This window comes from Rhinichthys klamathensis, unplaced genomic scaffold, assembly GCF_029890125.1.
Source record: "Rhinichthys klamathensis goyatoka isolate OS25496 unplaced genomic scaffold, OSU_Roscu_1.1 h1tg001470l_1, whole genome shotgun sequence".
Classification (NCBI taxonomy): domain Eukaryota; kingdom Metazoa; phylum Chordata; class Actinopteri; order Cypriniformes; family Leuciscidae; genus Rhinichthys; species Rhinichthys klamathensis.
In genome coordinates, this window is record NW_026607453.1 from 27,501 (window position 1) to 40,707 (window position 13,207).

General features: G+C 50.2%; 1 protein-coding gene across 1 annotated transcript in view; it reads left to right on the forward strand.

Annotated features, from left to right (window-relative positions):
- Nucleotides 1-8,191, forward strand: part of LOC130079891 (intermembrane lipid transfer protein VPS13B) — a 30,719-nt gene extending 22,528 nt beyond the window's left edge. Inside the window, exons 6-13 of the mRNA XM_056245128.1 lie at nucleotides 3,217-3,398; nucleotides 3,493-3,655; nucleotides 4,836-5,089; nucleotides 5,480-5,575; nucleotides 5,665-5,787; nucleotides 6,876-7,013; nucleotides 7,261-7,345; nucleotides 8,013-8,191. Of these exons, the coding sequence (XP_056101103.1) occupies nucleotides 3,217-3,398; nucleotides 3,493-3,655; nucleotides 4,836-5,089; nucleotides 5,480-5,575; nucleotides 5,665-5,787; nucleotides 6,876-7,013; nucleotides 7,261-7,345; nucleotides 8,013-8,191 (1,220 nt within the window). The remainder of the gene's footprint in view (nucleotides 1-3,216; nucleotides 3,399-3,492; nucleotides 3,656-4,835; nucleotides 5,090-5,479; nucleotides 5,576-5,664; nucleotides 5,788-6,875; nucleotides 7,014-7,260; nucleotides 7,346-8,012) is intronic.
- Nucleotides 8,192-13,207: the final 5,016 nt, after the last annotated feature.

Genomic DNA, 13,207 nt, shown 5'->3' on the forward strand with positions numbered 1-13,207 from the left:
GGTCGGTTAGTGCTGGGTGAGTTTGGGGTGTTGGTTAGTGCTGGGTGAGTTTGGGGTGTTGGTTAGTGCTGGTTGAGTTTGGGGGGTCGGTTAGTGCTGGTTGAGTTTGGGGGGTTGGTTAGTGTGGGTGAGTTTGGGGGGTCGGTTAGTGCTGGGTGAGTTTGGGGGGGTTGGTTAGTGCTGGGTGAGTTTGGGGGGTCGGTTAGTGCTGGTTGAGTTTGGGGGGTCGGTTAGTGCTGGTTGAGTTTGGGGGGTTGGTTAGTGTGGGTGAGTTTGGGGGGTCGGTTAGTGCTGGGTGAGTTTGGGGGGGTTGGTTAGTGCTGGGTGAGTTTGGGGGGTCGGTTAGTGCTGGGTGAGTTTGGGGGGGTTGGTTAGTGTGGGTGAGTTTGGGGGGTCGGTTAGTGCTGGGTGAGTTTGGGGGGTTGGTTAGTGCTGGGTGAGTTTGGGGGGTTGGTTAGTGCTGGGTGAGTTTGGGGTGTTGGTTAGTGCTGGGTGAGTTTGGGGGGTTGGTTAGTGCTGGGTGAGTTTGGGGGGCGGTTAGTGCTGGGTGAGTTTGGGGTGTTGGTTAGTGCTGGGTGAGTTTGGGGGGGTTGGTTAGTGTGGGTGAGTTTGGGGGGTCGGTTAGTGCTGGGTGAGTTTGGGGGGTCGGTTAGTGTGGGTGAGTTTGGGGGGTCGGTTAGTGCTGGGTGAGTTTGGGGTGTTGGTTAGTGCTGGGTGAGTTTGGGGTGTTGGTTAGTGCTGGGTGAGTTTGGGGGGTCGGTTAGTGCTGGGTGAGTTTGGGGGGGTTGGTTAGTGCTGGGTGAGTTTGGGGGGGTTGGTTAGTGCTGGGTGAGTTTGGGGGGGTCGGTTAGTGCTGGGTGAGTTTGGGGGGGTTGGTTAGTGCTGGGTGAGTTTGGGGTGTTGGTTAGTGCTGGTTGAGTTTGGGGGGGTCGGTTAGTGCTGGGTGAGTTTGGGGAGTTGGTTAGTGCTGGGTGAGTTTGGGGGGGTCGGTTAGTGCTGGGTGAGTTTGGGGTGTTGGTTAGTGCTGGTTGAGTTTGGGGGGTTGGTTAGTGCTGGGTGAGTTTAGGGGGTCGGTTAGTGCTGGGTGAGTTTGGGGTGTTGGTTAGTGCTGGTTGAGTTTGGGGGGTTGGTTAGTGCTGGGTAAGTTTGGGGGGGTCGGTTAGTGCTGGGTGAGTTTGGGGTGTTGGTTAGTGCTGGTTGAGTTTGGGGGGTTGGTTAGTGCTGGGTGAGTTTGGGGGCGGTTAGTGCTGGTTGAGTTTGGGGGGTTGGTTAGTGCTGGTTGAGTTTAGGGGGTTGGTTAGTGCTGGGTGAGTTTAGGGGGTTGGTTAGTGCTGGGTGAGTTTGGGGGGTTGGTTAGTGCTGGGTGAGTTTAGGGGGTTGGTTAGTGCTGGGTGAGTTTGGGGGGCGGTTAGTGCTGGTTGAGTTTGGGGGGTTGGTTAGTGCTGGGTGAGTTTGGGGTGTTGGTTAGTGCTGGTTGAGTTTAGGGGGTTGGTTAGTGCTGGGTGAGTTTGGGGGGCGGTTAGTGCTGGTTGAGTTTGGGGGGTTGGTTAGTGCTGGGTGAGTTTGGGGGGCAGTTAGTGCTGGTTGAGTTTGGGGGGTTGGTTAGTGCTGGGTGAGTTTGGGGTGTTGGTTAGTGCTGGTTGAGTTTGGGGGGTCGGTTAGTGCTGGTTGAGTTTGGGGGGTCGGTTAGTGTGGGTGAGTTTGGGGGGGCGGTTAGTGCTGGGTGAGTTTGGGGTGTTGGTTAGTGCTGGGTGAGTTTGGGGTGTTGGTTAGTGCTGGTTGAGTTTGGGGGGTCGGTTAGTGCTGGTTGAGTTTGGGGGGTCGGTTAGTGTGGGTGAGTTTGGGGGGGCGGTTAGTGCTGGGTGAGTTTGGGGGCGGTTAGTGCTGGTTGAGTTTGGGGGGTTGGTTAGTGCTGGTTGAGTTTAGGGGGTTGGTTAGTGCTGGGTGAGTTTAGGGGGTTGGTTAGTGCTGGGTGAGTTTGGGGGGTTGGTTAGTGCTGGGTGAGTTTAGGGGGTTGGTTAGTGCTGGGTGAGTTTGGGGGGCGGTTAGTGCTGGTTGAGTTTGGGGGGTTGGTTAGTGCTGGGTGAGTTTGGGGTGTTGGTTAGTGCTGGTTGAGTTTAGGGGGTTGGTTAGTGCTGGGTGAGTTTGGGGGGCGGTTAGTGCTGGTTGAGTTTGGGGGGTTGGTTAGTGCTGGGTGAGTTTAGGGGGTTGGTTAGTGCTGGGTGAGTTTGGGGGGCAGTTAGTGCTGGTTGAGTTTGGGGGGTTGGTTAGTGCTGGGTGAGTTTGGGGTGTTGGTTAGTGCTGGTTGAGTTTGGGGGGTCGGTTAGTGCTGGTTGAGTTTGGGGGGTCGGTTAGTGTGGGTGAGTTTGGGGGGGCGGTTAGTGCTGGGTGAGTTTGGGGTGTTGGTTAGTGCTGGTTGAGTTTGGGGGGTTGGTTAGTGCTGGGTGAGTTTAGGGGGTTGGTTAGTGCTGGGTGAGTTTGGGGGGCGGTTAGTGCTGGTTGAGTTTGGGGGGTTGGTTAGTGCTGGGTGAGTTTAGGGGGTTGGTTAGTGCTGGGTGAGTTTGGGGGGCGGTTAGTGCTGGTTGAGTTTGGTGTGTTGGTTAGTGCTGGGTGAGTTTGGGGTGTTGGTTAGTGCTGGGTGAGTTTGGGGTGTTGGTTAGTGCTGGTTGAGTTTGGGGTGTTGGTTAGTGCTGGGTGAGTTTAGGGCATTAGTGCTGGGTGAGTTTAGAATGTTTGAATGGGTTAGTGTTGGGCTATTTGGGGTGTTGTAGGGCTGGTTGGGTCTGGATGGAATGGGATCAGGCATGCTGGGGTTTTTAGGATTTTAGGACTTTAGTTGAGTTTACAGTTCTACTTTATAAACTTTCCTTTGAATTCCAGAAATGAAATGCGTGTGAAGGAATGGCGATAATTAATTATTATTTCAACAAACTTTAATGTAAACGTTCTCAAAACTCCTCTTAAAAGTCAGAAGAGATTGTGATTTCTGTTTCTCATTGACAGACTTGCACACACATTGACCTTTGACCCTCATTCAGAAACTGCTGCTGTGCTGTGTCATGATCTAAAAAACAGCTAATAAACCTGATTTACCAACATTTGACCCAACATTTACTGTCTTACTGTCTCTCTCTCTCTCTCTCTCTCTCTCTCTCTCTCTCTCTCTCTCTCTCTCTCTCTCTCTCTCTCTCTCTCTGTCTCTTTCTCCCTCTGTAGCTCCTGAACTGGTCCTGAGGAAGGTTATCAATTTTTCTGACTGCACCGTGTGTTTGGATAAACGTAATGCGAGTGGGAAGATCGAGTTTTATCAGGACCCTCTGCTCTACAAATGTTCCTTCAGAACTCGTCTTCATTTCACCTACGACAACATCAATGCCAAAATCCCTGCCGTCATTAAAGTAAGAGAGTGTATCTATGGTGTGTCAGGATGGCGTTTGCGTTCACCTCGTCACTGTTGTTTCCGTGTGTGTGTGTGTGTGTGTGTGTGTTAAGGTTCACACGATGGTGGAGAGTCTGAAACTCTCTCTGACGGACCAGCAGCTGCCCATGTTCATCCGGCTGATGGAGTTGGGTGTTGCGCTGTATTACGGAGAGATGGGTGTCCATCGAGAGGGCGAGAGAGAAGAGAGTGGCTCACTTCGAGAGAGCGTCTCCGGTGAGTGAGACGAGCACTGCTCATCATTTCTCATTCAGTTTGTGTTGGTGTGTTTCTGAGGCTATAGAAACACACAGATCAACTCAATCCAGTGCATCTCTTTGAATGACATGAACTGAGCGTCTGTCTCTGTGTCTCTCTTCCCCTGTTCATGTGAATGTGGGTTTGCATAATTGATTCTGTTATTTTCGTTTTTATTACTGTGAAGCTGCTTTAAAACAGTCTGTAAATAGCTCTATAGAAATAAAGCTGACATGACTTGACTAGGTCTCAAAACAAAGAGAAACAAAGACTGAGAGATTTAATTAAATTTGATATATTATGCCTCTTTTCACTGGTTTCCCCAGAATGTGTCTGTGAAATTTCAGCTCCAAATCCTCCCAGATAATTTATTATAGCGTGTCAAATTTGCCCCTTTTTGGATGTGAGCAAAAACATGCCGTTTTAGTGTGTGTCCCTTTAAATGCAAATGAGCTTTAGCCCCGCCTCTGTTAAGAAGAGGGCGGAGGCTTTACACGAGCTTCAGAGACTCTGGCAATAACAACACAGGCCAATCTCACTGATCCAGAGTCAGGAGTAACAGCAGCGAGTGCAGCCTTACGGAGAGACTCAGGGAGAGCTTCACTTTTACACGTTTCTGAATGTTAGCGGAGACATTTCTGTAGTTGTTGTGGAGTTACACTGATCATCTCCTCATCATGTTGAACTCTTCCACAAGTGTCCACAGTTCCTGAGGTGTTTATAAGACAGCGCTGACATGTTCTGGTCAATAGTGTTCAGTGTCGTCTGTGCTCGACCACAGAACAGTTTCAGGCTTTGCTGGATCTTCTCCAGTGCGTTAGAACTGGTCTCTGTTGGCGCTCGCCGAACCCAATGTCGCTGGTGTGTGTGAACGTGCAGATTAAGGGCCGGTGATATTATAATAAGATCCTCTTCATACGTCAGAAGGAGCGAAATCTGATCGGCTTATTTTAGACATGCTTGCAGAGAAAGACTCACCAGAACAGAGTTACTGGGTTTCACTTTTCATGGTTTCTGTGTCGGTAGAAGCACCGGGACCCGATTATAGCACTATATAACACCGGCAAAGGCAGATTTTTATAATATGTCCCCTTTTATACATATCAGGAACTCTGTGAGAAGCGTCTGATCCCAGTCTGATCCTCACTGTCTCCTGCAGGTCTGATGGACGGCTCCGAAGCGTCTCTGACGGGTCAGTACTATCAGGACGAGGATGAAGATCAGGGTTGGGTGTCGTGGGCCTGGTCCTTCGTCCCGGCCATCGTGAGCGCAGAGGATGAGGAGGGTGAGAGCGAGTCCGGCTTCTACGCGGAGTCCACGGAGGCGGGTTCTGCCCGGCCCCTGCACAGGTCCCCCAGAGACCCTGTAGTGTCCGTCGGCTTCTACTGCACTAAAGCCTCACTCACCTTTAAGGTGAGAGAAACACCCAGAAATTACTCAAATCGCAGTAGTTCTCATGATATAAGAGAGGATTCTTAAAGGAGTTGTTCACTTTAAAATGAAAATTACCCCATTATTTACTCTCCCTCAATCCATCCTAGGTGTATATGACTTTCTTCTTTCAGATGAAAGAAAGAGTTATGTTAAAAAATATGGATGAATTCGCTTTTTTGAGCTTCAAACTGTTGGTTGCAATCCGCTGCCATTATCAACCTTGGAAGAGTCAGGGTGTTTATTATATAACTCTGATTGTGTTCGTCTGAAAGAAGAAAGTCATACACGGCTTGAGGGAGAGTAAATCATGGGCTAATGTTCATTTTAAAGTGAACTACTCCTTTAAATCGTGTCTGGTTTTGTCTGTAGCTCACGGAGAGTTGCTCTGAGAGCAGTTACTACAGCCCGCAGAAGCTGAAGTCCCGGGAGGTTCTGAGTGTGGAGCAAGAGGGAATCACAGTGGAGGTGAGAGACACACACACACACACACGAGCACATCGCCTGCTCCAGATCCCCTCCTGTGCTCACTGAGTGTGTGTCTGTGTGTGTTTCAGGCTCTGATGATGGGCGAGCCGTTCTTCGACTGTCAGGTGGGAGTCGTGGGTTGTCGCGCCGTGTGTCTGAAGGGCATTATGGGTGTTCGTGATTTTGAAGAGAACATGAACAGAAAAGAGGAGGTAATGGACTCACACACAACCTCAAACCTCCACCCTGATCATGCCGTGATGTTGAGTGTGTGTTTGCTGCTGTGATGTCGAGTGTGTGTTTGCCGTAGGAAGCCGTGATGTCGAGTGTGTGTTTGCCGTAGGATGCCGTGATGTCGAGTGTGTGTTTGCCGTAGGATGCCGTGATGTCGAGTGTGTGTTTGCCGTAGGATGCCGTGATGTCGAGTGTGTGTTTGCCGTAGGATGCCGTGATGTCGAGTGTGTGTTTGCCGTAGGATGCCGTGATGTCGAGTGTGTGTTTGCCGTAGGATGCCGTGATGTTGAGTGTGTGTTTGCCGTAGGATGCCGTGATGTCGAGTGTGTGTTTGCCGTAGGATGCCGTGATGTCGAGTGTGTGTTTGCCGTAGGATGCCGTGATGTCGAGTGTGTGTTTGCCGTAGGATGCCGTGATGTCGAGTGTGTGTTTGCCGTAGGATGCCGTGATGTCGAGTGTGTGTTTGCCGTAGGATGCCGTGATGTCGAGTGTGTGTTTGCCGTAGGATGCCGTGATGTCGAGTGTGTGTTTGCCGTAGGATGCCGTGATGTCGAGTGTGTGTTTGCCGTAGGATGCCGTGATGTTGAGTGTGTGTTTGCCGTAGGATGCCGTGATGTCGAGTGTGTGTTTGCCGTAGGATGCCGTGATGTCGAGTGTGTGTTTGCCGTAGGATGCCGTGATGTCGAGTGTGTGTTTGCCGTAGGATGCCGTGATGTCGAGTGTGTGTTTGCCGTAGGATGCCGTGATGTTGAGTGTGTGTTTGCCGTAGGATGCCGTGATGTCGAGTGTGTGTTTGCCGTAGGATGCCGTGATGTTGAGTGTGTGTTTGCCGTAGGATGCCGTGATGTCGAGTGTGTGTTTGCCGTAGGATGCCGTGATGTTGAGTGTGTGTTTGCCGTAGGATGCCGTGATGTCGAGTGTATGTTTGCCGTAGGATGCCGTGATGTCGAGTGTGTGTTTGCCGTAGGATGCCGTGATGTCGAGTGTGTGTTTGCCGTAGGATGCCGTGATGTTGAGTGTGTGTTTGCCGTAGGATGCCGTGATGTTGAGTGTGTGTTTGCCGTAGGATGCCGTGTTCTTCCGCTGCGGCGATACGCTGAGCGCTAAAGGCATGACGTACCTCACCAACTCACTGTTCGACTACCGCAGTCCTGAGAACAACGGAGTCCGTGCAGAGTTCATACTGGATGGAAACCTTCACAGGGTACGTGTGTGTGTGTGTGAGTGAGTGTGTGTGAGTGGATAAAACTGGATAAAAGCTTCTGCCAGATAAATTAATGTCAATGTAAATATATTCCATCAAAGCAGATCATGTTGTTTCTGGCGTAATGATGCAGATAATCTGTTGTTTCTCTTCACAAACAGTTGCAGTACTGCTGTAAACACTGATAGTGTGTGTGTGCGTAGTGATGGCTCTGGTCAGTGAAGGTTCAGTGTGTGTCTGTTCACAGGAGACGTTCACGGAGCAGGCGGGGCTTCAGCGATACGGGGCGTTCTACATGGATTACCTGTACACAATGGAGAACAGCAGCAGAGGTACCTCTCTCTCTCTCTCTTTCTCTCTCTCTCACACACACACACACACACACACACACACACAAACACTCTCTCTCTCTCTCTCCCCTGTCTGTCAGCCTGAGGAGGCGTTTGATGGACACACTAATAACTGCTGTCCTCTCGCTCACCTTCACCTGTCAGCTGCTCTTCCTCTATGAGTTTTACTTCATTAGTTGTCAGTTTTAAGGATAAAGATTCAAAACCAAGATATGGTTAAGAATATATTTGAGTAAGATAATATAGATCTATCCATCTATCCATCTATCTATCTATCTACAATATATTGCCAAAAGTATTGGGACACCCCTCCAAATCATTGAATTCAGGTGTGTTCCAATCACTCCATGGCCACTGTTGTATAAATCAAGCACTAGGCATGCAGACGCTTCTACACACATCTGTGAAAGAATGGGTCGCTCTCAGGAGCTTAGTGAACTCAAGCGTGGTACCATGATCGGTTGCCACCTGTGCAATAAGTCCATTCGTGAAATTTCCTCACTACTAAATATTCCACAGTCAACTGTTATTGGTATTATAACAAAGTGGAAGCAATTTGGGAACAATAGCAACTCAGCCACGTAAAATCCCAGAGCGTGTCAGCGCATGCTGAGGAACACAGTGTGCAGAATTTGCCAACTTTCTGCAGAGTCAACAGCTACAGACCTCCAAACTTCTGTGGCCTTCAGATTAGAAGATCAAGAAGAGTGTGTAGAGCTTCATGGAATGGGTTTCCATGACCAAGCAGCTGCATCCAAGCCTTACATCACCAAGTGCAATGCAAAGCGCGGGATGAAGTGGTGCAAAGCGTGGGGTGCAGTGGTGTAAAGCGTGGGATGCAGTGGTGTAAAGTGTGGGATGCAGTGGTGTAAAGTGGGGGATGTAGTGGAGTAAAGTGGGGGATGCAGTGGTGTGAAGCGTGGGATGCAGTGGTGTAAAGCTTGGGATGCAGTGGTGTGAAGCGGGGATGCAGTGGTGTAAAGTGGGGGATGCAGTGGTGTGAAGCATGGGATGCAGTGGTGTAAAGCTTGGGATGCAGTGGTGTAAAGCGTGGGATGCAGTGGTGTAAAGTGGGGAATGCAGTGGAGTAAAGCGGGAGATGCAGTGGTGTAAAGCTTGGGATGCAGTGTTGTAAAGCTTGGGGGATGCAGTGGTGTAAAGTGGGGGATGCAGTGGTGTAAAGCTTGGGATGCAGTGGAGTAAAGCTTGGGATGCAGTGGTGTAAAGCTTGGGATGCAGTGGTGTAGAGCGTGGGATGCAGTGGAGTAAAGCTTGGGATGCAGTGGTGGAAAGCGTGGGATGCAGTGGTGTAAAGCGTGGGATGCAGTGGTGTAAAGCTTGGGATGCAGTGGTGTAAAGTGTGGGATGCAGTGGAGTAAAGCTTGGGATGCAGTGGAGTAAGGCTTGGGATGCAGTGGTGTAAAGCGTGGGATGCAGTGGAGTAAAGCGTGGGATGCAGTGGTGTAAAGCGTGGGATGCAGTGGAGTAAGGCTTGGGATGCAGTGGTGTAAAGCGTGGGATGCAGTGGAGTAAAGCGTGGGATGCAGTGGTGTAAAGCGTGGGATGCAGTGGAGTAAAGCTTGGGATGCAGTGGAGTAAGGCTTGGGATGCAGTGGTGTAAAGCGTGGGATGCAGTGGTGTAAAGCGTGGGATGCAGTGGAGTAAAGCGTGGGATGCAGTGGTGTAAAGCTTGGGATGCAGTGGTGTGAAGCGGGGATGCAGTGGTGTAAAGCGGGGGATGCAGTGGTGTGAAGCGTGGGATGCAGTGGTGTAAAGCTTGGGATGCAGTGGAGTAAAGCGGGAGATGCAGTGGTGTAAAGCTTGGGATGCAGTGTTGTAAAGCTTGGGGGATGCAGTGGTGTAAAGTGGGGGATGCAGTGGTGTAAAGCTTGGGATGCAGTGGAGTAAAGCTTGGGATGCAGTGGTGTAAAGCTTGGGATGCAGTGGTGTAGAGCGTGGGATGCAGTGGAGTAAAGCTTGGGATGCAGTGGTGGAAAGCGTGGGATGCAGTGGTGTAAAGCGTGGGATGCAGTGGTGTAAAGCTTGGGATGCAGTGGTGTAAAGTGTGGGATGCAGTGGAGTAAAGCTTGGGATGCAGTGGAGTAAGGCTTGGGATGCAGTGGTGTAAAGCGTGGGATGCAGTGGAGTAAAGCGTGGGATGCAGTGGTGTAAAGCGTGGGATGCAGTGGAGTAAAGCGTGGGATGCAGTGGAGTAAGGCTTGGGATGCAGTGGTGTAAAGCGTGGGATGCAGTGGTGTAAAGCGTGGGATGCAGTGGAGTAAAGCGTGGGATGCAGTGGTGTAAAGCTTGGGATGCAGTGGTGTGAAGCGGGGATGCAGTGGAGTAAAGCTTGGGATGCAGTGGAGTAAGGCTTGGGATGCAGTTGTGTAAAGCGTGGGATGCAGTGGAGTAAAGTGTGGGATGCAGTGGTGTAAAGCGTGGGATGCAGTGGAGTAAAGCTTGGGATGCAGTGGAGTAAGGCTTGGGATGCAGTGGTGTAAAGCGTGGGATGCAGTGGTGTAAAGCATGGGATGCAGTGGAGTAAAGCGTGGGATGCAGTGGTGTAAAGCTTGGGATGCAGTGGTGTGAAGCGGGGATGCAGTGGTGTAAAGCGGGGGATGCAGTGGTGTGAAGCGTGGGATGCAGTGGTGTAAAGCGTGGGATGCAGTGGAGTAAAGCGTGGGATGCAGTGGTGTAAAGTGGGGAATGCAGTGGAGTAAAGCGGGAGATGCAGTGGTGTAAAGCTTGGGATGCAGTGGTGTAAAGCTTGGGATGCAGTGGTGTAAAGCGTGGGATGCAGTGGTGTAAAGTGGGGGATGCAGTGGTGTAAAGCGTGGGATGCAGTGGAGTAAAGCTTGGGATGCAGTGGTGTAAAGCTTGGGATGCAGTGGTGTAAAGTGTGGGATGCAGTGGAGTAAAGCGTGGGATGCAGTGGTGTAAAGCTTGGGATGCAGTGGTGTAAAGCGTGGGATGCAGTGGAGTAAAGCTTGGGATGCAGTGGAGTAAGGCTTGGGATGCAGTGGTGTAAAGCTTGGGATGCAGTGGTGTAAAGCGTGGGATGCAGTGGTGAAAAGCGTGGGATGCAGTGGAGTAAAGCGTGGGATGCAGTGGTGTAAAGCTTGGGATGCAGTGGTGTGAAGCGGGGATGCAGTGGTGTAAAGCGTGGGATCCGATGCAGTGGAGTAAAGCTTGGGATGCAGTGGAGTAAGGCTTGGGATGCAGTGGTGTAAAGCGTGGGATGCAGTGGAGTAAAGCGTGGGATGCAGTGGTGTAAAGCGTGGGATGCAGTGGAGTAAAGCTTGGGATGCAGTGGAGTAAGGCTTTGGATGCAGTGGTGTAAAGCGTGGGATGCAGTGGTGTAAAGCGTGGGATGCAGTGGAGTAAAGCGTGGGATGCAGTGGTGTAAAGCTTGGGATGCAGTGGTGTGAAGCGGGGGATGTAGTGGTGTAAAGCGAGGGATGCAGTGGTGTAAAGCGAGGGATGCAGTGGTGTAAAGTGGGGAATGCAGTGGAGTAAAGCTTGGGATGCAGTGGTGTAAAGCTTGGGATGCAGTGGTGTAAAGCGTGGGATGCAGTGGTGTAAAGTGGGAGATGCAGTGGTGTAAAGCGTGGGATGCAGTGGAGTAAAGCTTGGGATGCAGTGGTGTAAAGCTTGGGATGCAGTGGTGGAAAGCTTGGGATTTAGTGGTGTAAAGCGTGGGATGCAGTGGAGTAAAGCGTGGGATGCAGTGGTGTAAAGCTTGGGATGCAGTGGTGTAAAGCGTGGGATGCAGTGGAGTAAAGCTTGGGATGCAGTGGAGTAAGGCTTGGGATGCAGTGGTGTAAAGCTTGGGATGCAGTGGAGTAAAGCTTGGGATGCAGTGGAGTAAAGCGTGGGATGCAGTGGAGTAAAGCGAGGGATGCAGTGGAGTAAAGCGTGGGATGCAGTGGAGTAAAGCGTGGGATGCAGTGGAGTAAAGCGTGGGATGCAGTGGAGTAAAGCTTGGGATGCAGTGGTGTAAAGCGTGGGATGCAGTGGTGTAAAGCTTGGGATGCAGTGGAGTAAAGCGTGGGATGCAGTGGAGTAAAGCTTGGGATGCAGTGGAGTAAGGCTTGGGATGCAGTGGTGTAAAGCGTGGGATGCAGTGGTGTAAAGCTTGGGATGCAGTGGTGTAAAGCGTGGGATGCAGTGGTGTAAAGCGTGGGATGTAGTGGTGTAAAGCGGGGGATGCAGTGGTGTAAAGCGTGGGATGCAGTGGTGTAAAGCGGGGGATGTAGTGGTGTAAAGCGAGGGATGCAGTGGTGTAAAGCGTGGGATGCAGTGGAGTAAAGCGTGGGATGCAGTGGTGTAAAGCGTGGGATGCAGTGGTGTAAAGCGTGGGATGCAGTGGAGTAAAGCGTGGGATGCAGTGGTGTAAAGCGTGGGATGCAGTGGTGTAAAGCGTGGGATGCAGTGGTGTAAAGCGTGGGATGCAGTGGTGTAAAGCTGGTTTTGGCGGTTTCCAGGAGAACGGTACTTGCCTGACTGCATTGTGCCAAGTTTAAAGTTTGGTGGAGGGGGGATTATGGTGTGGGGTTGTTTTTCAGGGCTTGGCCTCTTAGTTCCAGTGAAAGGAACTCTTAATGCTTCAGCATACCAAGACATTTAGGACAATTTCATGCTCCCAACTTTGTGGGAAGAGTTTGTGGATGTTCCTGTTCCAGCATGACTGTGCTCCAGTGCACAAAGCAGGACCATAAACACATGGATGAGGAGTTTGGTGTGGAGGAACTGGACTGGCCTTCACAGAGTCCTCACCTCGACCCGATAGAACAGCTTAGGGATGAGTTAGAGCGGAGACTGAGAGCTTCTCGTCCAACATCCGTGCCTGACCTCACTAATGAGCTTCTAGAAGAATGGCCAATCATCCCCATAAACACACTAAACCTTGTGGAAAGCCTTCCCAGAAGAGTTTTAGCTGTTATAGCTGCAAAGATTGAGCCAACTCCATATTAAACCCTACGGATCAGGAATGGGATGTCATTAAAGTTCATGTGCCTGTAAAGGCAGACGTTCCAAAACTTTTGGCAGTATCTATCTATCTATCTATCTATCTATCTATCTATCTATCTATCTATCTATCTATCTATCTATCTATCTATCTATCTATCTATCCATCTATCCATCTATCCATCTTCCATTCTCATGCAGCACTGACGCTCACAGAACATTGTCCTAAAATGTTATGTTAGTGTTTCCTTTAATGCTGCAATTCCACTAGAATCTGGATATTTGTGTATAAATAATAGGATGTTGTTGCTGTTGAATAAATAACAGTGTCTGCTGTTGTTTGCGAGAGAAGAATGACAAGAAAAAGCCAAGACTACCAGCAGAAGAAACATTACATTTCACTGACATATCTGAATACAGATGAATCTCATTTACACCTTCATTTCATCATCAACTCCGCCTCGCGCTCTCTCTCTCTCCCCCTCCTCTCTCCCTCTCTCTCTCTCTCTCTCTCTCTCTCTCTCTCTCTCTCTCTCTCTCTCTCTCTCTCTCTCTCTCTCCCCCTCTCTCTCTCTCTCTCCCCCTCTCTCTCTCCCTCTCTCTCTCTCTCTCTCTCTCTCTCTCTCTCCCCCTCTCTCTCTCTCTCTCCCCCTCTCTCTCTCCCTCTCTCTCTCTCTCTCTCCCCCTCTCTCTCTCCCTCTCTCTCTCTCTCTCTCCCCCTCTCAATTCAATTCAAAATTGCTTTATTGGCATGACTGTACACAATACAATATTGCCAAAGCTTGGAATACATAAAGACATCAAAATAATAAAATATTATAATATGACTTAAATCTAAATGTACAAATTAAATTGATTGTACAAATTAACAGTGTA